At 38.7% G+C, this 25,943-nt stretch overlaps 1 protein-coding gene across 1 annotated transcript; it reads right to left on the reverse strand.

The window, feature by feature from the left end:
- Positions 1 to 5,241: 5,241 nt before the first annotated feature.
- On the reverse strand, positions 5,242 to 15,399 carry gna14 (guanine nucleotide binding protein (G protein), alpha 14). The gene is made up of 7 exons (XM_052103904.1): positions 15,214 to 15,399; positions 12,118 to 12,302; positions 11,458 to 11,612; positions 8,596 to 8,724; positions 8,384 to 8,513; positions 8,107 to 8,260; positions 5,242 to 7,063 (listed from the first exon to the last, which is right to left on the reverse strand). The coding sequence occupies exons 1-7, from the start codon at positions 15,332 to 15,334 to the stop codon at positions 6,873 to 6,875; spliced, it is 1,065 nt and encodes a 354-aa protein (XP_051959864.1). The 5' UTR covers positions 15,335 to 15,399; the 3' UTR covers positions 5,242 to 6,872.
- Between the last annotated feature and the right edge of the window lie 10,544 nt (positions 15,400 to 25,943).

Here is a 25,943-nt window from a genome sequence, read left to right on the forward strand (position 1 = left end):
CATTACTTAGCATTACCCTAAAGGAAAATGTTTTGTTTTTGTTTGTTTTTTCCCATATCTTAATTGAGGACCATTAAACATGCTAACTATGGACCTACAGAATGTCATACATCTTACTGTTTTAGATATGTGAATTGAACTGTTGTTCCAATGCACTTAGTAATTAAAAGTATGTAAAATTGTTAGCAAGCTGACTGAACCCAAATATTTCCTTGTCGGTTTTAGTTGTAATGCTGCTTATACTTCTGACAAAATAAGCTAAAAGAAATTGAGGTAGAAACAGCAAAATATGCATGCAGCTCAAACTTGGCTAAATGTACTTACTGTATTCAGTGACCAAGTCTCTCTGCAGAACCTGCTATCTTAGACACACCCCCACCTCCAGAGGTTCCATACAGGCCTGTGATTAGATTACATTCCATTGTAGCATTACTCACACTGATGTTTATTTTCAATGTGTCCTTGCAATTGTTCTGTATCCCCTAGTGTGAGAACAACTGTATTACTGTAGGCTAACTATAATCTCCTCAGCACCTTCCACTCATTAACATAACAAAATGCACTTTGCCTTTTAATTTCACATTAAGGAAAGCTTTGTGAAAAAAAAAAGATTTGTCCATTTCTTTTTTATGTTTGCCTTATAATTTTTGAATGACCGTCTTGCATCGAGATTGCTGTGAAAATGAAATGTCAAATTATCAATTGCATTATTTAATTTTCGCATAATGCATTGTCTCACAATTTAATAATACAAGTTCATTTTAATTCTGGCACATACTTTGCATACACTTTGTGGTAATAAAATTGTTGATTATCTTTTCTTTTCTTTTTCATTATATTTATTTATTTGAGTTTGACAGGTTTAAACAACACATACTATCATTATAGAAAAAAGTGAAACAGGATTGAAGCAGTCTTCCATCACCATACTCAACCAACAGTAAATACTCAGCCAAAACATACTCAACATGCTCAACCTGATTGCTCAGTACATAATGGTATTTGGAACATAATAGTATTTACATTCTTGGTAACACTTTACAATAAGGATGTATTTGTTAACATTACTTGACTGCATTAGTTAACACAAACTAACAAGGAATATTACTTTACACATATGCTGTCAATGTCAGCATATACTAATAAATGTTTACATTTAACAATTGTATATGTAAAAGTTATTACGTTAATGCATAATTAACTATATATAAACAATTGCATTTTCATAAATTAACATTAACCAATATTTATAAATGCAGTAAACAATGCTGTTCATTGTTAGTTTTAATACATTTACGGTTACATTTACAATAAAGTTTCATTAATTAATATTAGTTAATGCATTAGTTATCATAAACTAACAATGAACAATATATTTTTACATAATTTTTAATCTTTGTGAAGGTTAGTTATTAAAAATTGTTCATTGTTATTTCAAATTAGTTGATAGTGCATTAACTAATTTTGATTTTAAAAATATATTACTAATGGTTGAAATTAGCATTAACTAAGATTAATAAATGCTTAATAAGTATTGTTCATTTATAGTTCATGTTATCTAATGTTGTTAACTTATGTTAACAAATGTAACCTTATTTTAAAGTGTCACCATATTTAGGTTAACTTATAGAACCTTATTGTAAAGTGTTACCGCATTTATGTTAACTTATAGAACCTTATTGTAAAGTGTTACCGCATTTATGTTAACTTAACCTTATTGTAAAGTGTTACCGCATTTATGTTAACTTATAGAACCTTATTGTAAAGTGTCACCACATATATGATAACTTATAGAACCTTATTGTAAAGTGTTACCGCATTTATGTTAACTTAACCTTATTGTAAAGTGTTACCGCATTTATGTTAACTTATAGAACCTTATTGTAAAGTGTCACCACATATATGATAACTTATAGAACCTTATTGTAAAGTGTTACCACATTTATGTTAACTTATAGAACGTTATTGTAAAGTGTTACCGCATTTATGTTAACTTATAGAACCTTATTGTAAAGTGTTACCACATTTATGTTAACTTATAGAACCTTATTGTAAAGTGTTACCACATTTATGTTAACTTATAGAACCTTATTGTAAAGTGTTACCGCATTTATGTTAACTTATAGAACCTTATTGTAAAGTGTTACCACATTTATGTTAACTTATAGAACGTTATTGTAAAGTGTTACCACATTTATGATAACTTATAGAACGTTATTGTAAAGTGTTACCGCATTTATGTTAACTTATAGAACCTTATTGTAAAGTGTTACCACATTTATGTTAACTTATAGAACGTTATTGTAAAGTGTTACCGCATTTATGTTAACTTATAGAACCTTATTGTAAAGTGTTACCACATTTATGTTAACTTATAGAACCTTATTGTATAGTGTCACCACATATATGATAAATTATAGAACCTTGTTGTAAAGTGTTACCGCATTTATGTTAACTTAACCTTATTGTAAAGTGTTACCACATTTATGTTAACTTATAGAACCTTATTGTAAAGTGTTACCACATTTATGATAACTTATAGAACCTTATTGTAAAGTGTTACCACATTTATGATAACTTATAGAACCTTATTGTAAAGTGTTACCACATTTATGTTAACTTATAGAACCTTATTGTAAAGTGTTACCACATTTATGTTAACTTATAGAACGTTATTGTAAAGTGTTACCGCATTTATGTTAACTTATAGAACCTTATTGTAAAGTGTTACCGCATTTATGATAACTTATAGAACCTTATTGTAAAGTGTTACCGCATTTATGTTAACTTATAGAACCTTATTGTAAAGTGTTACCACATTTATGATAACTTACATAACCTTAATGAAAAGTGTCACCACATTCGCTTCAGTTGATTAAGATATTTATATTTTTGTAATCCTAAAATGCATGTAAAATAGCACAAAAGATTTCACATGCTGACACCATTATATATTTTTGTACATTTGTAGTAAACACTGCTCTTTAATAAATAGCTATACAAACTGACCATAATCATTCAACTTAACAAACGGCAAAGAGCAGGAGAAACACTAGCAATCTTCAGATATTTCTATTCAAAAGCTGACACTGGCCATTTTATATCTTTTCTCTTGGATCAGTTATATAATGTTGCATGTATGCAAAGAAGTGCTTGAATTGTTTGACCTGAAACAGAAAACTTGTTGAGATAAGAACAAAACTAGACCTTCAGGAAATTTGGAATAAGAGTAAATGGTGACAGAAACTGTTTTGAGAGTAATCGCTGATGAAATTGTTGATTAAAAAGGAAGAAAAATTAAACCAGTATCAGCAAAGATTATCTTGAGATTGGCTGAGTTCAGAATGGCATCCTACCCATAAATGCTTCTGCCTGAATGTTCAGAAGTTCTTCTATCTAGAAAGTTTCTCATATTTCACATACTTATTTGTTACTGCCCTTTCACAATCTCAACGCAAAAGGCAAACATTCCCGCATTCTTTGTGCCACAATCATCTAATGCCTAAACTACCTACAGCAATAGAATTATAGTAATTTGAGATGCAATGTTAGACCTTATTCACGACAGCGCCATTTTTGATTATTGATGGAAATTACAACGAGGTGGTGAGGGACAGACTTACTGTCTCTTCAATGGTTTGTACAATTGTTAAAAGTGTTTTTGGATCATTCTGCTGATGAAACATTTAAAAAATATCTCTCCAAGAAATTTCAGAAGAAAAAAAACTCCAGACATGAGCAGTGGAAAATTAGATGTGAGCTTTTTGATAGCTTTAAACAGTGCTTGTCATTGAAGAGACTGTATTCATCACAGCCTCGCTTTAATTCCCATCAAAAATCAAAGATGGTGCTAGTGTGCTACTTGAGCAACTCCATTTGTATGTAATACATCAGCTTATATTATTATGATTTTCCACTTGAAAAATGTCCACTTCATTTTATGATTAGCAGCAGCTTTTCTCTTGCATGTACAATAAACTAAGTCAGATATGGCCAACCAAATATATTGTGATCACATGCAACATGACAGTATTCATGAAAATATGCTTTGGCAGAATAGTTGAATAGCAAAGAAAGTGACAAAATGTGTTTTTCATGGATCTAAAATTTGTCAATTTTTTGTCACACCATGTATTAATAATTGAAGTCTTGTGCGATAATGAAATATAATAAACCACCGTTAGTTCCAGTCCTCGAATCTGATTGGACGAGAGACGTTCCATGAGCACTGATGGTATGACACCATCAGCACTCGGATGCTTCACTGTGTGTGTATCACTCCGCGTTCATGCTGTTCTAAACTAAAGTGTATCTGTTAGGAGTTACTGGCTTTATTTTTTAAATTACATATGTTAGCTAGCAGGTGGTGGCAAAAGATAATTTTTGTGTGTAATATGATCCAGTTGGTGATGTAAAGTGAATCTGTTAGTTATTGTTTACATAGAACTGCGCTCCCTGATCGCTCATATTACTAATACATTACCAAAGCTAGGAAATAGCTTATAAAGACAACTTCAGGATTAAGGCTCATGCTGAGAGACACAACAGACTGATTTATTACATAACTCAAGTGCTTACCTTTTATCAGAGTTTCCACATCGGATAAATACTGTTTAAAATGGCGGAAGACATCGCTGTTTCTATAGTGAATGACTCTTGCACACCGGCTACCGCGAAATATAGAGGAATACCCCCTCTTGGACGTCTATTTTCCACTGAGAAAGCTCACTGAGAAATCTCTGATTGGGTGTGGCAACAGGTGATTGCACACACTCCATCTCTCTCTCTCTCTCTCTCTCTCTCTCTCTCTCTCTCTCTTCTCACACACACACATCCAGCCATCTATCCTTGTTTATCCAATAACTTGGTAGAAACAGCACAAGCCATGATACTATTTCTGAAGTTAACTTTTTGAATTACTAACGGAGGCTTAGACGCATCATTTGCTTTGAACCAGCAACGGCAGATTCTGATTCATCGCGTAATAATGTAGTTCCATGCACAAATACGCTTTTATGATAGTACTCGGTTTTTTCAAATCTTTTAAAATGTACTTGTTTATTGAACTGTTGTATATAAGCAATATCACACTCGTAATCATGCTATATGGCCCTACATCAGCACTGCCATGATTACCTACGGCACTCTGCCTGTGGCCGAATCACAGCAGTGCTGATGTAGGGCCATATAGCATGATTGCGAGTGTGATATTGCTTAAATATGGCTACATGAGGACTTGTTTTTGTTGTAAATTGATGCAGCCTTATAGTCAGTTGTGGAAATGGCTGAGATTCACTGGGGGGACCCTAATGAGGTGGAGGGGGTGAAATGTCACTGAGCAACATTCATGAATTATATGTGCATAAAACACTTCTCATTCAACAGAATTTGTGCTTGGAGAGATTTACCTGTGCAATTCTGTCCAAAATAAAGTGGCTTAGTGGCTTGACAATCTGCAATAATGACAGCTAAAAGCTTAATTACATATCTCTATATTGACATACATCTGAATTTCCATTTTCAATACACATTTAGGCCAACATAAATATGGATATAATGCTTTGTAAGATGTAATAGGAAAATGAGTAAGAACTTCTAAAATAGTCTCAGCAGTGATGCACCAAAAATGAAAACTTCTAAACACATTCTGGATATTTCTCCTTTTCCCACATAATAAATGAATCCTGGGTAACTGGTATCAGCCATGCTAAATCATGCCCCCAGCATATGATGAAGCACTTGCGTGTGTACAAACATCATTTATTTGTGCACTAAATTACACATATTGCAGTTTATTTGCGTACTGTATTGTGACTCGTGAGAGAAGTATGTTTGTACATTCTTCTGGTTTGTGGATTTGTCAGTTGAGCGTGTGAGCATTTGTTGATGTATGTCTGCATTTGTAAATCTGTCATGTGCCTGTGGATCCCTGTGCTAATGAAGAACCTGTTGAGTGTATATGTGGGAGGTTATGATGTTATGTTTTATCTCAATACGTGTCTCATCAACTGTAAACACAAACTCTTCGGCAAGACACCAGAATCATTTCACGTATGATTCTGTTCAGATTATCGTTCGGTGCATCCCTTGACTCAGTCAGCTTACCTAAATTCTCAGTCTGAGCCTGAGGTGATGTGAGGACGCAGAGAAGTGTATGTCCCGTATTTTATAACTTCAAAAGTGGCAACCCTAGTTGCAATTGTGAACGCTGACTGTACAGTTAAGTTTGTATAATGTTGATGAAAATCAGGTTAAATCTTTACTTATGCTTACTCCTTTATGCATTATTGTGGTGCAACAAAACAACATTTCCTATCATTGTGTTGCATATATGTATGTTCTTGTTTCATGTTATGATCTTGTCATGTCTTTTATTTTAAAGTTAAGTTCCTGTGTTCTTGCTTGCTTCATGTTTCCCTTCCTTGTCTTCTTTTGATTGGTTAATTGGTCTTGTCTTTTGATTGGTTAATTGGTTGATTCATTTTGTATTCAGTTGGGTTCTTTCATTGGTTGTCATGTTATCTTGTTTCTATATGTTCTCTTTTCATTGTTGTGTATTGATCTGGTAACATTGTTTTCATGCTTCTTGTTCATTGGTTTTATCATAGTCACAGTTTAGTCAAGTCTAGTTTTAATGGTTTTCTAGGCATGGTTCTTGTATAGTTTGCTTAGCTTCTTTCACATTTTTTGGATTTAAATAAAACTGCAATTGGCTTCTTATTACATCTAAAAGTCTCATCTGCCACTATTGCTGTACATTACAGAAAAAATGACTAAGGACGAGGAAAACATTAGGACTGTAAATGCAAAAACAGATTTAACAAGATAACAAGACAACCAATGACATAACACAGACGACAAGATTAATCAACCTAGCCCAAATTAAACATTAAAAGGTTGTTCTGCAGAATGGTGTGCTGCACGGCTTTGAAAACAAAGCGAATATTCTCTGTGTCGGTGGCACAGGTGAAATGTGCATAGATCTGTTTCTGTGTATCAGAGTTCTGTTGCTCGTACATACTCAGGATAAACTTCATTGCAGCATCTGCATCATTTTTAGGGCCTGCGGAAAAAGCAGATTTCAATTTCAGTGGAATTCTGAAAATCATTTTCTGAAGTGCATTTATTGTTTGGGAGTGTGATGCCACCAACTTATGCTGCCTCTATGCTGTGCTGGTAAAAGCCTTTTGGTGGCCCCAAGCAAAATATTGTGTGGGGGCCCTCGAAAGTATGTTCGTAACATATATAATGTCACATATAATGTCTTTTGGGGGCCCTGAGCAACTTGCTTAGTTTGCCTATAGGGAGGACCGGCACTGCCTTCATGCTGTTGGAATTATTGTAAATATCATACTTGGAAGTTGTCCACGAAAGCCCTCTCAAGTTATAATTACAAGTGGCGAAACTCTGAGATAATTTTGAAACCCGTTTCCAAGTTAGGAGAACACATAAACCTTCAACATGAAGGAGGAAACTACAGTGTCGGTTGTTTTATAAATTTTTCTATATACAGCATCCTTGTTATCACATGCCATTTCGGTTATACACATTTACGTATATCAGCAACCATTTGAGGAAAAAGCATGTATTTGACCAAAATTCCATTATCCTCAGCAAGCTAACTGACAAACATGCAGTGTAAAAATAAGACTCCCCAAAGAAATCTGTAAGAATGAACCTGGCGGCATCCATGCTTCCTAATCTTTCTGACAACAAAGCACTTGAACATGCAGACAGGAAATTATGCCATGCTCAACCATTTTTGGTTTCAATAAAAATAAAACACCACCTTTGAAATGCGGCGAAATGTTTAATTTCTTCGCATGAGCTTCTGTTTCTGGTTTTACGTGTTCAAATGTGATTGAATGGAAGTGAATGGAGTGTAAAGTGTAGTGTTACCACAGCTTTTTGCTGTCACCTAATTGAGATTCTTATTGTTTTTAATTGCAGATAAATACTGATGTGATTGCAATATATGCCCCTTCCCCACTAGTTTGTAGCAAGCTAACACTTTTCCCTAAAGTGTAGCCTGGAGCTTGACAAGTAACTTCTCCAACACAGCACTGAAGTTTATCCATAATTGTTGGAGCTTCTCATTTCTCTAACCTGTATATTCTGGAAAATAATCTGCAAGGTCTGACTTTGAGATCTTCTCCTTCAGAAGATCTGTCTTATTGAGGAAGAGGATGATAGAGGAATCCTGGAACCAGGGGTATGAGATGATGGTCTTAAATAAAGCTTTACTCTCTTTCATGCGGTTCTGTGGTGATAAAAAATGATGCAAATAAAATAAATAACAATTAATCTAGCATTTTATAATCACATGAATCCACTGCAACAATGCTGAATCTTTACAGCCCATAAATCAAGATTGTGGACTAACCTCATTCTTACACTCATATAAGACCTGATCGTATTCGCTCAGAGCCACCAGGTAGATGATGGAAGTAACATTTTCAAAACAATGGATCCACTTTCGTCTCTCGGACTTTTGGCCTCCGACATCAACCATTCTGCAGCAACAAGCAGTGGTTTTGCATTGCTTTAATGACTCAAAGTTATACGTCCTTCTTCAAACTACCAATTTAAAGTTACCTGAATATGACTTTCTTAAGGTCAAAGATATACTCAATTATGCCTGTGGTTGGAATTCTGACTCGGAGAATATCCTGCAGACTCGGCAAGTAAAACGCTGCAGAGATTCTGTCAATGTCATCAAAGTAACTGGCAAAAAGAAACAAAACAGACCATTAATTCTTGGACTTTTAGAACCACAGAATTTAGAAATGTTTTTGAGTTGGAAAAAAAAAAAGTTTCCAATAAATTCTGCTCCGCCCCAATCTGCTTTTGGTTTGGACAAACATGTAGTCCCGCCCCAATCTCATTCCACTGGTTGAGCCAGAAGTCTCATTCTCAGATTATACATCTACAGATCACGCACATCCAAAAACTGACTCTGACATGTGTAGCAAACTATTTAGCATGAGCTGTCTAAAACCACTAGTGTCAATCTGATTGGCTGGGCTATGAGGGAGTACACCAGGAAACAAAGCTGATTGCACAGGGTACTGAGTAGATATGCAATGACAAGAAAATTTGGTCCCACTTTATATTAGGTGGCCTTAACTACTATGTACTTAACCATTTGATACAGTGTACTTATTATGTACATACATGTTGTTGCATTTAATTACATTTGTAGTTACACTGTTAACTTTACCCCTAACCGTAACCCAACTCTTAACCCAAAACCTAACCTTACCCTTACTCCTAAACCTACCCATACCTCAACCTCAGTAGCAGCAAATGTGGGTATTTTGCAGAACATCATGTAGTTACACAGTAAACACATAGTCTTGTATGTATTTAATGTTTGGAACCTAATATAAAGTGTGACCAAAAATTCTACTCTTTTCTATCTGTATTTATTACTTGTAGAAAATCTAGAGTCTACACAAATTTCCAGTAGCTTTTCATTAATTTCTATACTGGTTTGGAACCAACACTTTTTGAATAGGATGCCCATCTAAATCTTATTGTAGTTTTATTCTATTTCAGACAAACCCGACAATAAATGACATATAAATGAAAAAGGAAATGTGGTTGGCCACTGCACATAGCACGTAATGCTGCATTCCATTCAAATTCTCAACTTACTACCTTGCCTGCCCACTTTTTGAACCATCTTGGTTCTGGAAATACATTTGTTCTATACAGATTTCATTAAATTCTTCATAAAAGACTTTTAAGCCATGAAGTAAACCAACCAGCTCTGAGGTGAATACCAACGTTAAAAACTACAAGTTTGTACAAGACTTTGTCCTTAATGTCTTCAATGAGGGCAAGAACTACAATCCCATGAAGCACTGCAAAAGACATAATCAAAATAGAAATGATGGAAAAATATCAAACTATTTATTTAATGTTGTTGATTATAAACAAAGAAACAATATATTTTATGTATATTTATGTATTTTATGTATTTATTTTAGTAAACTTGTGCGGTAATCCTCAACTCCAATTTCGCTGAACTGTAAGTGAGTGATGTCACACAAACATGTCGGTACCCAGGGAGATGATAAATATAACATTTTAAGCAAATAAAAAGCATCAATGAGTGAAAGTTCAACATTACGTGACAATAAAACTTGTTTAGAAAACATTTGCAAAGACAAATGTGTTTATTACTTTATATTAGGCCACATCCATTCTAATACGTTTTAGTTTGAACATGCTTTAAATCCACTAAGTTTTGGCCTGCCGTCCACACTGAGACTGAGTTTTTTAAAACGCTCTCCCAAGTGGATACATTTGAAAATGTAGCCTTGTCCACAGTGTGGACAGTGAAAACAGAGATATTTGAAAATTATGAAGTATTTGGTTTCAAGTGATGGAGTCATGTGATCCATTCAACCCAAAACAATCAAGATGGCGGCCCATGTTATAGCGGTGCTGTTTTGCCTGCTATTCAATTTGATAGCGTTGTTAAAGATAAATGTTACTTTTACAACAGTAACATAGCATTCCTTCAAAGGTGACAGGAAGTTTACCCGGTATTGCTGTCAGGTGGCGAAACACAAGGACAATTGTGTTTCAGACCATACATGGAAAAGACACAGGGCCATGCTTCTCATGTTTTTGTTTTTGTGTTTTTTTTATTTAGCAAGAGCAGTAAGAGGATTTAAGCATTTTCAGATGTTTCGGTGTGGACAAGCAACATTTGGAAAATGTTTGGAAGCGAGAGCTTTTCGAGAATGAAAATGCAGTTTTTGCAATTCAGTAGCGTGCACAGAAGTGGGGCAGCAAGCCCTTCGCTAACAGTCTTGAGGAAGGGCCCTTCTAGAAAGGATTCATTTTCTTACTTTAGTTTGGAACAACCCTTCAAGCGGCGTCCCCTTTCTGCAGTACCCTTCAAGGATACAAAACTGCCATTGGGAATAGGGTTGCCTCAGACGAGGATCAGGTCGTCAAAAAAACTTGATTGCATTTCTGACACACACATTCACACACCAATGACTGCAGAGCTGCCATGCAAGGCACTAGACTGCCATTGGAAGCAACTTGGGGTTCAGTGTCTTGCCCAAGGACACTTCGGCATGTGGAATCTTGTGGGCCGGCAATCGAACCACCAGCCCTGCGATTAGTGGACAACCCGCTCCACCACCTGAGCCACAGCAGCCAGATTAATTTACCAGGTACATTGGAATTTTGTTTCCTAATACGTCATCTTCTAAGTATTGAAGCCTTTTTGTTCGGAGATAGAAGATAGCAAGCAGGAATATCCCAACATTCTGCCATATGACATAATTATATTTCTCTTTATCTACCCAAAAGAGTCAATTGGATGCTAAATTGTTTCCTTTGCTGAATTTAATATGCTATTACAAAAAGCATGACAAATGACAAAGTTCTTCGATGAAATGTGAAAAATAAAAAATAAATATTCAGGGCACTCACTATTTGGCCGAGTCTGATATCTGGAACTCTCTCCGGCGTTCATAGCATTTCTTCAGTCCCAGATCTTTCCAAATACAACATATGGCTTCAGCATGTTCAGAGTCCAGTGATTGTACTGTCTCTGATGTCACTTTTTTAAGCTTTGCAGCATAAGTCTACAACATATGGATACGATTTCAGTCTCATCTTTTTGAGTGGAGAGATAATGCATAATTAATTGGGCTATCAACCACTTATTAATTAAATAAATACATAATATGCCAAGTAATGAATCAAATAATATATTACATTCTAAAGCCACTTTTTGTATTGTCTTTTTTAATGCTTAACTCCTCTGCCACAATAATGTAATGCATTTTAAATATCTGTGTTATTATTTATATTTATATATATATATATATATATATATATATATATATATATATATATATATATATACAAAATTTATAATTATTTCAATATAACTATTTATAACTATTTAATCATTATATATTGAATTATTGCTATCTGAGGGGCTTTCTCAGCAAATATTTATGTATGCGATTAATTCGATTAATTAATCGGCATACATTGATTTAATTGATTGACAGCCCAAGTAATTATTTATCTTAGAGTGATAAAAAAAAAAAATTATATTGTTTCAGAATTCCTGATGCTTACTGCATTTTTTGGATCAACAAAGGGGATGTTGAGGTTCTCCATGGCTTGGAGCATGGCTTGAATGGCAACAAAGATGTTCTGGTATATCAGTTTGGCATAAGCTCTCCTGTCCTCCTCTGTGTAGCCTCTGCCATGTATGATTCTCATCTGCTTGATAAAGGTGCTCTTCCCACTCTCCCCTGTGCCTGTGGAGAAACATGAAAAGTTCTCAGCTATGAGTCATCATGATCATTAAAGTGATATGTCCCTTATTATAGGGATAGTTCAACAAACATTTTTAATTCTGACATCCTCATCTCCCACTATCTGAACTGCTTAAAACTGCAGCTCAAGGCGAATACAGGGACACAGTATCTGACTGCCTAGAGTTTCTGGCTGTAATCCTTGCCCTGCGGAGGTTTCTCCCGCTAATACGGGGCAAGCACGTCTTGATTCGCTCAGACAGCACCGCTACGATAGTGTACATAAATCGCCAAGGCGGTGTGCACTCTCGTTATATGTCACAACTCGCCCGCCATCTCCAGCAGTAATTCAGGTCGTTGTGCACCACTCACATACTGGGCAACCTCAACACGGCAGTGGACGCGATGACGCGACAAGCTACACTAAATGGAGAGTGGAGGCTCCACCCAGATTTGGGAGCAGTTTGGCAAAGCACAGATAAACCTGTTCGCTTCCCAAGAGACCTCCCACTGCCCGCTCTGGTACTCCCTAGCGGAGGCTCGCCTCGGGACAGATGCGCTGGCACAAAAGCTGGCCCCGGGGGCTGCGCAAGTACGCATATCCCCCAGTGAGCCTACTTGCAAGGTTGCTGTGCAAGGTCAGGGAGGACGAGAAACAAATCACTCTGGTGGACCCTACTGGCCCACACGGACTTGGTTCTAGGATCTCACACTGCTCGTGACAGCCCCTCCCTGGAGGAAGGACCTTCTTTCTCAGTGCACCCTCTGGCATCCACACCCAGACCTCTGGAACCTCCACGTCTGGCCCCTGGACGGGATGTGGAAGATCTAAGTGGCCTACCACCTGCTGTCATAGACATGATCAACCAAGCCAGAGCTCCCTCTACCAGGCAACTTTACGATCTGACTATCAGTTTCCTTAGAGGTGCCTGGAGGCTGAACCCTCCCCGGCCATGCCTGTTCCCCTCATGGGATCACTCCGTGGTCCTTTCAGGCCTTCAGAGACCCCCCCTTCGAGCCGCTAGAATCAGTCGAGCTCAAAGCCCTCTCCTTAAAGATGGTCCTCCTGATCGTGCTCGCTTCCATCAAGAAGCATTCTCTGTCACAGACTCTTGCCTGGAGTTTGGTCTGGCAGACACCCATGTCATCCTAAGACCACAACTGGGCTGCGTGCCCAAGGTTCCTACAACACCCTTCAGTGACCAGGTAGTGAACCTGCAAGCGCTGCCCCGGGAGGAACCTTGCCTCTTCATTGCTTCGTTGCTGTGTCCGGTGCGTGCTTTGCGTACCTACTGTATGTGGACCACACGCAGAGCTTTAGATGTTCGGAGCAGCTCTTTGTCTGCTTTGGAGGACAGCAGAAAGGGAACGCTGTCTCCAAACAGAGGCTTTTCCACTGGGTTGTTGATGCCATCGCTTTGGCCTATCATATACAGGCCGTGCCCGCCCCCATGCAGGTTCGAGCACACTCAACGAGAAGTGTGGCATCCTCGTGGGCACTGGCCAACGGCACCTCCCTAGCAGACATCTGCAGAGTAGCGGGCTGGGCAACACCCAATACCTTTACGAGATTTTACAATCTCAGGGAACCTAAAAAGTTTATTTTATGGGGAGTTGGGTAAGAGTACGTGCAGTCTGACGCAGCCTTTTGCTTTAGCACGCAACTTCCTGCCCGCACCTACATCAGCAGCGCATATACACGGTTCAGCGCATGGCGTGACTGAATAGGGACCCCTAGTATCGCTTCACTCAACAAAACGCCGAAGTGAGCGACAGACGGGGAACGTCTAGGTTACTTTTGTAACCTCCGTTCCCTGATGGAGGAAACGAGACGTTGTGTCCCCCTAGCCACGACGCTGAACAGAGCCACTACAATGGCCGAACATTATTCTCGGCTCCTCAGTGCAAAACCTGAATGAACAGAGGTATGATTCCCTCCCTTTATACCCGTATGTCCGGGGAAGGGACATGCAAATTCTGTCTGCCAAATTCTCATTGGCCTTTTCTCAAGTTCAGAGGTTACCGAGGCCTTCAAGAAAGTCCCCAAGTGTCGCTTCACTCGACACAATGGCTCGTTCCCTCCATCAGGGAACAGAGGTTACAACAGTAACCTAGATGTTTTTTAGAGAATGTATTTTAAACATGTGTATTTTGTCTTATTGTACTGGCTGTACTGAGTTTTTATAGTCAAAACAAGTGAAAAAATCTACCAGTGCTGACAAAGTAACCAAAGTATTTTGAATATGTTACTGACCTTGAGTAATCTAACGGAATACATTACAAATTACATTTAACAGCATGTATTCTGTAATCTGTAGTGGAATACATTTAAAAGGTAACCCACCCTGAACATTTTCACTCATTTACTAGCCTATCTTGAGTTTGATAACAGAGTAATCACATTTTTGATGACAGAAAATAAAGCATTATGGCACTGAAATGATCAATGTGAATAATTGCAGACTCATCCATTACATGTGAAACTGGTCTGTCAAAAAGGAGTTTTGCAGAAAGAGTGCAGATTGTTATCGCGGTTACAACAATCATTCATTAACGTGTTCTTCTCTAAACCCATTATTAGATAACTGATAAGAAATGGACTTAATCTAAAATATAGCACAAAACACTGGATACCCATAATGGAAAAAATAAAGTAATTGAACCACCATGCATAACTGCTTATATTGTAAATGCAACAAGTGCACATAGGCTATAGCTGATCCTATCTGTACAGAGTATAGTAGGAATTCACATAGTTTTCCTGTTTACATACTTTCTTTTATCACCTATACTGACATGTTTATTTTCTACTATTTCACTAAGGATCAATGTCCTTCCATGTCTTTTTGCATATATTTGCATGTGGTCAGTAACAGTTACAGTCACATGAATAGAAAAAAGGGGAAAAACGTACCTAAAAGTAATAGTTTCATCTGTCGGGTTGCATCATGCTTGTCCATCTTGAGCTGTCTCTCAATTTCTTGGTGAATCCTGAAGCTTTCTCTGTCATCACCTGACAAGCAACAATCCCCCATCTTAAACAGTCCAAATTTCCTCCAGAATTGTCCACTTAATAAATTCCCAAACTCACTCAATTCAAATTCCCAAACTCACAACGTCTGAAATAAAAAGTCTGTGTGAACACGCCTTCCTCGAGTGTGATGTAATTTGCAGGTAAGTTTCTTCCTCATTCAGTGGACAGGGGTGTCAGTTGGAGTGCACTTCTGTTTGCTTTTCCCCTTTCTAGTATTTCAAATCATTAGATACACAGGAAAAACTTTTGTTTGAAAAATTTTTAATTTATTCCATACATTTGATTAAGAAGAATCATGGACCCATGGAACTATTCTGAAAGACAACATTTCAAGGAGAAAAACAAAGTGTGATGAACTTTATATGAAATTTCCTTATGAAATTACATTACAGTACGTTTTACAGTTAGTCATCTAACTAGTTATCATCATTAACATGAAAATGATACACTGATTTCTTCTTGTGCACACAAAAATACCATTTCTAACACTGGTTATCGTGTTACCTACAAGTTTTTTGTAGTTTTACACCTTGTGCTCAATGAACACCTTGAACTGAGATTTCTTTTTTCTAATTGTTGGCTTTTCAATGCACAATATGCAAGGCTGTACACTTTTAGTTTAGCACAACAATCGGAATGCAGGGTAGTCTAGCTGGATGGACTAGCTAGGATAGCCAAGCTGATCTATCTAAAGGCAAGTACTGAAACCACACTTACCAATCAATATGGGCCTCGTTAAACCCATACACCTTAGTGGAGCAGAATATTGTTATATTATGTTGACTGGTAAGCAGTCAACAGATTTTAGGTATGATTTTGTGAATGATAAATTACATGCTATACTTTTAAAAACACAGGATATTTAAAGCTTCAAAGCCTCTTCTTATCAAGAACCCTTTTTTGCTGTATAGAGATGTTGAGTTGGCTATATGATTCTTTGTTTAAACAGAACTGTTTAAATAATGTTTAAAATATAATATAATAGTTAAACTCAATACATATATATTCATACAATATATATATATATATACACACATCCCTTGACATACTCTAGTGCTCCCCTTGGGAGGTGCACCCCATAATTTGAAAACTCCTGGATTAGAGCGTTCAGCCAGCAACTACAAAGGGCACTGGACAGTATGCAAGGTACTAAGATATAGCAATCTCCATGTGACAACTAGCCCGGTCTCCAATATAATCCTTGTTAACAACTGAAAAGCTAGTATGCAGCCTTTGGCTCCCTCTGCTGGTAGTTAATTTATCTCATTGTCAGACTCTACTAAGACGTGGTCATATTCACTGAATGCTACCAGAAACATGATGGGGGTTATGTTTTCAAGCAGTGGATCCATACTGGAATAGGTCAAAGGATTAAGACGATAAATGCAAATCCTAAAAACTACACTTGACTTAATCTGTGTATGTGTGCTATCAGGGTAAAGCTTGTCTGGAATCAGGGTAAAGTTTGTGTGGAGTGCATAGCTCAGATCATTTGGTCTTGGAAGAATTTGATAATAGATATTTAAGTTCATATTGAAATCTCTTTGGCAAAAGATCTTGGCAAATCCAATCACAGTTGTTTGAGACATTGTTGAGATCTTTCCCAAAAATTCAGATACTGCTCTGTTTTTCTTAGGAAGACTAGCAAAACCTCCATTTGCTCTCCAGTTTTATCTTTTTGCTGTCTAGGAGAAACAACTGAGATATTAAAGAGATCTCATTAATGATTTTTCTTTCAACAGACAGAGCTCAGAAGAGCCTGACTAAATCCTGCTAAAAAGGTTGTTTGTGTGTGTGTGTGTGTGTGTGTGTGTGTGTGTGTGTGTGTGTGTGTGTGTGTATGTGTGAGCGTGTATTTATCACTTTGTGGGGACCAAATGTCCCCATAAGGATAGTAAAACCCAAAATTTTTGACCTTGTGGGGACATTTTGTCGGTCCCCATGAGGAAAACAGCTTATAAATCATACTAAATTATGTTTTTTGAAAATGTAAAAATGCAGAAAGTTTTCTGTGAGGTTTAGGTTTAGGGGTAGGGTTAGGTTTAGGGGATAGAATATAAAGTTTGTACAGTATAAAAACCATTATGTCTATGGAAAGTCCCCATAAAACATGGAAACACAACATGTGTGTGTGTGTGTGTGTGTGTGTGTGTGTGTGTGTGTGTGTGTGTGTGTGTGTGTGTGTGTGTGTGTGTGTGTGTGTGTGTGTGTGTGTGTGTGTGTGGCTGGCCATCTGCTATCTGGTCTGGTTGTCTTTATTTTGTTTGTCTCACTCCTAGTCCAGGATGTCACTGCTATTTTGGTTTATGATCGTCTTATGCTCATTAACATCAGAAACACTGTTAATATACTGTTTGAGCAAGAATTTGGAGGACCATGTTCATACCCCCCTCCATTCGTGCCCCATAATGACAACGTGAAAGAAGTTTGTTTGAAATCTTTGCAAATTTATTAAAAATAAAAAACAAAAACATATCACATGTACATAAGTTTTCACAGCCTTTGCTCAATACTTTCTTGAAGCACCTTTGGCACCAATTACAGCCTCAAGTCTTTTTGTGTATGATGCTACAAGCTTGGCACACCTATTTTTGGGCAGTTTCTCCCATTCTTCTTTGCAGGACCTCTCAAGCTCCATCAGGTTGGATGGGGAGCGTCAGTGCACAGCCATTTTCAGATCTCTCCAGAGATGTTCAATCGGGTTCAAGTCTGGGCTCTGGCTGGGCCACTCAAGGACATTCACAGAGTTGTCCTGTAGCCACTCCTTTGTTATCTTGGCTGTGTGCTTAGGGTAGTTGTCCTGTTGGAAGATGAACCTTCACCTCATCAAGGATGTCTCTGTACATTGCTGCATTCTTCTTTCCCTCGATCCTGACTAGTCTCCCAGTTCCTGCTGCTGAAAAACATCCCCACAGCATGATTCTGCCACCACCATGCTTCACTGTAGGGATGGTAATGGCCAGGTGATGAGGTTTCCTCCAGACATGACGCTTGCCATTCAGGCTAAAGAGATCAATTTTGTTTCATCAGACCAGAGAATTTTGTTTCTCATGGTCTGAGAGTCCTTCAGGTGCCTTTTGGCAAACTCCAGGCGGGCTGTCATGTGCCTTTTACTGAGGAGTGGCTTCCGTCTGGCCACTCTACCATACAGGCCTGATTGGTGGAGTGCTGCAGAGATGGATGTTTTTCTGGAAGGTTCTCCTCTCTCCACCGAGAAACGCTGGAGCTCTGTCAGAGTGACCATCAGGTTCTTGGTCACCTCCCCGACTAAGGCCCTTCTCCCCCAATTGCTCAGTTTAGCCGGGCGGCCAGCTCTAGGAAGAGTCCCAGTGGTTCCAAACTTTTGGATGACGGAGGCCACTGTGCTCATTGGGACCTTCAATGCTGCAGACATTTTTCTGTACCCTTCCCCAGATCTGTGCCTCGATACAATCCTGTCTCGGAGGTCTACAGACAATTCCTTGAACTTCATGGCTTGGTTTGTGCTCTGACATGCACTGTTAACTGTGGGACCTTATATAGATAGGTATGTGCCTTTCCAAATCATGTCCAATCAACTGAATTTACCACAGATGGACTCCAATCAAGTTGTAGAAACATCTAAAGGATGATCAGAGGAAACAGGATGCCCCTGAGCTCAATTTTGAGTGTCATGGCAAAGGCTGTGAATACTTATGTACATGTGATCTTTTAGTTTTTTATTTTTAATAAATTTGCAAAGATTTCAAACAAACTTCTTTCACATTGTCATTATGGGGTATTGTTTGTAGAATGTTGAGGAAAATAATGAATTTAATAAATATTGGAATAAGGCTGTAACATAATAAAATGTGGAAATAGTGAAGCGTTGTGAATACTTTCCGGATGCACTGTATGATGAATTCCTGTACTATTAGTGATTTTTCTACCACATTGTGAATAATCAAAATGTTCCTGGTTTTTAAATCCCTTCATCATATTTGAACCCGGAATCTCTGCGGAGGATGAATCCCAGTCAATCCGCGCATCTTATCGCGTGGCTTGTTGTGCGCATTGCCACGGAGACATAGCGTGTGTGGAGGCTTCACGCCATCCACCGCAGCATCCATGCTCAACACACCACGTGCCCCACCGAGAACTAACCACATTATAGCGACCACGAGGAGGTTACCCCATGTGACTCTACCCTCCCTAGCAACCGTGCCAATTTGGTTGCTTAGGAGACCTGACTGGAGTCACTCAGCATGCCCTGTGATACGAACTAGTGAACCCCAGGCATTAATATAGACCTATTTCAAAATAACCTTTTCTCTCAAAATTTTAAAATTTTATTTTTATTCAGATGCAGTCTTATTTTAATAGTAATTCTCTCTTTGAGGTATTTCATTCTAGGTTTAGGGAGCATCATAGTACAGAGGTAAAAAGGCTTAATGATGTTTTAGTAACTCTGGACTCTGGGGATGCTGCAATTCTGGTGTTAATAGACCTTATTGCATGGCTTGAGTGATTGGTAGGGATTTGAGGTACTGTTTTAAACTGGTTTAAGTCCTATTTAACTAATAGAAGTTTTTCAGTTTCCTTAGGTGAATTCACATCATCTTTGGCCCCTCTGACATGTGGGATTCCAAAAGGATCCATTTTGGTTTCATTATATATGCTTACAATTGGGTCTATTTAAAAAAAAACATGGATTATCATTTCACTGTTATGCTGACGATACTCAAATATATGTGCCAGTAAGGAAGGAAAGTAACTCTTTAAGACCTCTTCTTGCATGTTTGAAGGAATTGGAAACATGGTTGGCTGTGAGCTTCTTGCATCTAAATGAATGTAAGACAGAGACTATTGTGTTTGCACCCTCCAATGCACTGGGTCCCCTAAAATTGATTTAGGTCCTTTATCTATTTATTGTAAATCCATGGTAAAAAATTTAGGGGTACTTTTCGATGACTGCTTTTGTGTCTTCACTTCTGGACTACTGTAATCCCCTGTATGTAGGGATTAGTCAATATACATTATCACCATTGCAAATTGTCCAGAAAACTGCTGCTAGATTTTTGACAGGTTCACAGGAACGCGACCATATTACTCCCATTTTGTTTTCTTTACATTGATTGCCGGTCCATTATAGGATTGATTTGAAGATTTTATTGATTGTTTTTAAAACTTTAAATGGCCTTGCACCATCTTATATTTCAGATTTGTTACAATTTTACTCTCCATCCAGATCACTTAAGTCCTCTGACCAGAAACTCTTGATTGTTCCTAGGTCTATATGTAAATTATGTGCCTTTGCAGTGTTGCCCCCAAAGCTCTGGAACAGTTTGCCTTTGCACATTAGAATTGCCTCCACACTGGTGTCATTTAAATCTCTATTAAAACCTCATCTTTTTTCCTTGGCTTTTTATCGAAACCTGTTTTAATGACGTGTTGATATCTAGTTGTTTTATGTTGAGTAGTTAGACGTCTGTGTTGTATAATATTGGTGTGTACTGTATGTTTTTGCTTTGGCATATGTTATAAGAATTGTACAGCACATTGGTCAACTAACTGTTGTTTTTAATTGTGCTTTATAAATAAATTGCCTTGCCATGCCATGCCTTTCTTATAGAAAGTGACAAGTTGAAGATGCACTCACTATTTTGTGGAATCTTATTGCTGGTACTCTCTCTGCCAGCCATAGCATTCCTGAATTCCTGGGTTGTACCATAAACTCCTGATGGCATCTACATAGGGGTTGACACAAGTGAAGACCTTCTCTTCATCAACTTCTTGGACTATATTTGCATTGGCCTGTGAGAGGAAGAAGTATTTAAAAACAAAACAATGGCTTTACCGTAGTGTTACCAGTATAAACCTGATGCTTCATTCAACAGAACACAATAAACACTAAAACACAAAAGCCTCTTAGTCACGTTATAGCCCACTTATGCCTATTTGTAACCTGGTTAAAATGCTATTGAACAATTTTACATCAGACTCGAGTTTGTTAAAGTTATATATCTCAGTACAGCTGACCCAATAAGATGGAACTTGACTGAGGCTATAATGTTCCATAATATTCAATGGAACACAAAAGACAAATGGGTTTCCCTTCAGGGCCATCTAATACATAGAAAAAACAAGGCAGCAGATTTCTGCAAGGCAGTAAAATGGTATAATTAATTTCATAGCTTGGAGGGGTAATTTTATTAAGCCTGCAACATGATTAGCCAAAGTGATTGTATCTCTCCTTGTATGCGACTTAGCAGTTGACCTTATGAATGGCGTGGTTACTACACTGCCTGGCCAAACAAATAGTTGCATACTCTAATATTTAGTTGGACCATCTTTAGCTTTGATTACGGTGCACATTCATTGTGGCATTCTTTAGACAATCTTATGCTGTGTCACAACATTTATTTCCATCCAGATTTGCATACATTTTTGGCTAAGATCTTTTATTGATGACGGGAGAGTTGAATCACTCCTTAAAGTCCTCTTCAACACATCGCAAAGACTTTTAATGGGGTTAAGGTCAGGACTCTATGGTGGCCAATTCATGTGTGAAAATGATTCCTCATGATCCCTGAAACACTCTTTCATAATTTGAGCCCGAGCATTGTCATCCTGGAATATGCACGTGCCGTCAGTGGAGAAAAAATCCATTGATGGGATAACCTGGTCATTCAGTATATTCAGGTAGTCAGCTGACTTTGTTTTATTGCAGCATAACATTGCTGAGTCTAGACCTGACCAATTGAAGCAACCCCAGATCATAACACTGCCTCCAGAGGCTTGTACAGTGGGCACTATGCATGATGGGTGCAACGCTTCATGAGCTTCCCTTCTTACCCTGACACACCCATTACTTTTTTGGAATACGGTAAATCCGGACTCATCAGACCGCATGACCTTTTCCATAAACCCACAGTTCACCGTTATCCTTACATGTTTTAATGCGTTGGACAGTTCTTGGCCCAATTCCAGTGATTTCACCAATCTCTTAAGTTGTTTTCTTTGCTTGATGCTGGCCAATAATTTGCCCCTTTGGAAACACAGTAACATCTTTCCACGACCATGGGATACACCTTCCGACCTGGTTGTTTAAGAAATGAGAAGCTACACACTGCATCAGATAGTGTTAAAAGAATTGTTGCCAGCTGAAACATTAATCACTGCAATAATGATCCAATCATAGGCTCTTGAGTATCTACTTATTTAAATCCAAATGACAACTTATTTTTTGGCCTAGCAGTGTATGTGGCATCTACAGTACACATATTAAAATGGGAAGTTGTATATGTATAGATGAAGCTGTGACAGTGTACATGCCTGACTCATTAAGGCATCCCAGGTAGCACACATCTCCGAGTCTGTTTTAAATCTTTGCATCTGGAAAGCAACGCAATCTAATTAACATAAGCTAAACATCTTAAAAAATATCAGATTTACAAAAATTAAAAATTATAAACATCTCAAGACATCTGCTGAATGTCTTATTGACATCCGAGACATACATATTGAATATACGTCTTTTAAACGTATTGCAGATGCAACAACGTAAAAAGTCTTTTCAGATGTAAACACACATCAAATAGACATCTGATATACATGTGCTATCAGGGATAGCACTCATCCAGGCAATGCAAGTTTGAGTCTGGCATGCAACAAATCCCATTTCCATTCCCCCTTTTTCTCGTAATTATTTCCTGTCATCTCTATCAACAAAAATGCCAAAAGGGTCCAAAAAAAAAATACACACACAACAACAACATATAGCGGTGATATTCCAAACACTATATAATGCATAACAAATTTCTTCCTATAAACAAGGTATTCCAAAACATCACAGTGCATAGAGGTTTTTCTCCCAATGATGTAAATCCCAGTTAGAACAGGCTCGGGTTGGACTCTCCGCTCCTCCATTTATAGTAATGTCCGATTCGTGAAAGAAAGTTTGTTGGTGGCGTGTCTGTAAAAATCAAGGAATATTCCGGGTTCGATGCAAGTTAAGCTCAATCGACAACATTTGTGGCATGATGTTGATTTCCACAAAAAATTATTTCGACTTGTCCCTCCATAAAAATAAAAAAATAGAGGTTATAGAGGCCATTCCAAGAATGTAAACAAAATCAAAGGAATTACAACCTGGAAGTGCGGGATTCCTTCTTGCAGTGTCTCCTGTTGCTCTTTTATCAAAGAGCCTACAAACAGCAGATGTTTGTGGCTCCACTTCTAGTGCCCCTGCTCCCTCTTCTCCCACTTGGACTCCTGGTGGTGGAGCCGGCTGGCTGCTGGGGCTGCAGCTTGCTGCAGATGTTGCTAATCTTTGAAGTGCCTCATCAACAGCTCTGTTGTCATTAAAGGCCTGCTTTTTGAACCTCAGTTCCAGTACAGGGGTTTCTGAAAGAACTGTATTGTAGTCCATTCTGTGGAACTTTCTTTCCATAGATGCACAGAGAGCAGTCACCCACTCTCTCACTTTCCCTGTGGTTACTGTTCCTCTTGTCTGGTGGTGGGCTGTTATTCTCTGCAGACCCTTGCACAGGAGTTGCATTTTAGTCACGTAGCTGAAAATAGAGAACACTGTAACTCATACACGTTTATTATGTGTTATGGACTTTGTTCAGTTTATTCTTGTCTATTATTACTGCTATTCACCTATAATATGCATTGATATAATAATAAATAATGTAATAACATTTGTCCACTGTACCAGTCAGCACTGATCGCAAGGGTGACCTGCTCAAAGGGTTCCAGAACAGTGCATGTCTCTCGTGCTCCCACCCATTCTTCTTGGCTCAGAGCATCAACAGGTGCATTGATAATGGCCAGGGTAAAGATGATTGCATCCTTGAACTCCAGAACCCATTTCAGCATATCAAATATTGAATTCCACCTTGTAAAACATTCTTGTTAGGGCCCCAGATCAGACATAACCATCTGGCATTGAGTAGACTTCAGCTTCTCTGTGGCTGTTGTGCTCTTATGGAACAAGTCCACCATGACCGTCACTTTGTCCACAGAGGGCTTCATCACCTTCAGGGCATCTCTTACAATTAGGTTGACTGTGTGCGTGAGACATGGGGGTTGGGTCCATTTCAAGATCTTAATAGCTTTAGTTATGCTAGCTGCATTGTCACTAACACAGCAAACCACTTTGTTTTCTACTTGCCACTCTTAGCAGTTTCTCTGCCAAGTTCTCTGAAGTGTGTCTGTCACTGAACGCAAAACAGCCCAGAAGACAGGACACAATTTATTAATTTTCAATGAAGTGACATGTAACAGACATGAAGGACGTGGTGGCTCTGGATGTCCAGCAGTCAGTTGTCAGGCAAACTGCTGTAGCATTTGTAACCCTTTCTTGCAGCACGTTCTCATGCATTTCATCTTGGAATAGTTGTTTGGGAGAGTGTTTTTTGCTGGAAAGAACATGCATTGGATTGAGAGCATGGGTGAAGCTTCTAAATCCCTTGTCCTCCACGATTGAAATGGTTGGAAATCCCTTGCAATAATTTTAGCCAGTACAACATCAGCTGTGTTCTGTCTTGCTGGGGTCAACGCCTTTGGCATAATTTGGCTTATAGAGCTCTGGGTTGCAATAGGTCGTGGTGTACCTGATGCCTGATGGGTGGCTGTAGACATTGCAGCAGCAATGGTTAGATGCACTGGCTGTTCAGTAGAAGGCAGCTTACTATCTCTTGGCTCTCAACGAAGGCGGTCGCATTTTCTCACCCTCTCCCTACCCTTATCTTCCCTGCTTTGCTCCTCTCGTCATATCTAGTCTACTGTCTTGTACTTGAGAGACTCTCTCAGCACTGCTCTTCAAACTAAGTCATCATGGATTTGATCAACTGGTCTCTCAACGCAATTGACACCATCTTCTCGACGAGAAGCTTGGGTTCGGGGGAACCTGTCTGCCCTGGACGGAACGTTAGCAGCTGGCTACACGATGGACGCCAGTGGGAGAGGTGGCGGGTCGTGTGTCTGGCGGCTCTTTCCGTGGAGGACGTTGAAGATATCTACCTATTCGGTACCATGATAACAGGTCTTCTGCTGATTGGATTAGGCATTGCCCTGGTTTATCGAGGAGTTAAGAAGACGGTGACAGCTGTCCAAAGCCTCACAAGGCTGCCCGTCATGATTGAAACAGTGGGCAGAGCTGTCTGCACTCAGACTGGGTCTATGAACCAAAATACGGATAACATCATGGAGAAGCTCACAGCTTTGCAAAGGCAAATGGATCGTTTCAGAGACCAAAATGGACCAGGAGAATAGCCGTGTAAATTAGAATGCGGCTACTCTCCTTAAGACCAAACAATCCCAATCTTATCTGTTTCGGCTGCCCTCAACCAGCACTGGCCTTGGCCAAGGCCGCTGTTGGAACAACAACTCCCCGGAAGAGCACTGCAGTGAGCCACTCTGCGTTCCTTCCCGACTCCCCAGACACCTGGTGATTGTTGACTATGTCTGGGACCTGATCAAGGTTGTCTCCATGGCAACTTGCTGTGTATCGCTATGACAACCCCTGCGGACTGAGGCACCTAGATTAGATGCTGGCATAGCGACTCTCCAGGCCTACACACACATGAACTCTTACACATATATACAGATATGCAATCATCCGCCCGATACCCTATCCCTCGCCT

The sequence above is a fragment of the Xyrauchen texanus genome, chromosome 3 (genome assembly GCF_025860055.1).
Source record: "Xyrauchen texanus isolate HMW12.3.18 chromosome 3, RBS_HiC_50CHRs, whole genome shotgun sequence".
Taxonomy (NCBI): domain Eukaryota; kingdom Metazoa; phylum Chordata; class Actinopteri; order Cypriniformes; family Catostomidae; genus Xyrauchen; species Xyrauchen texanus.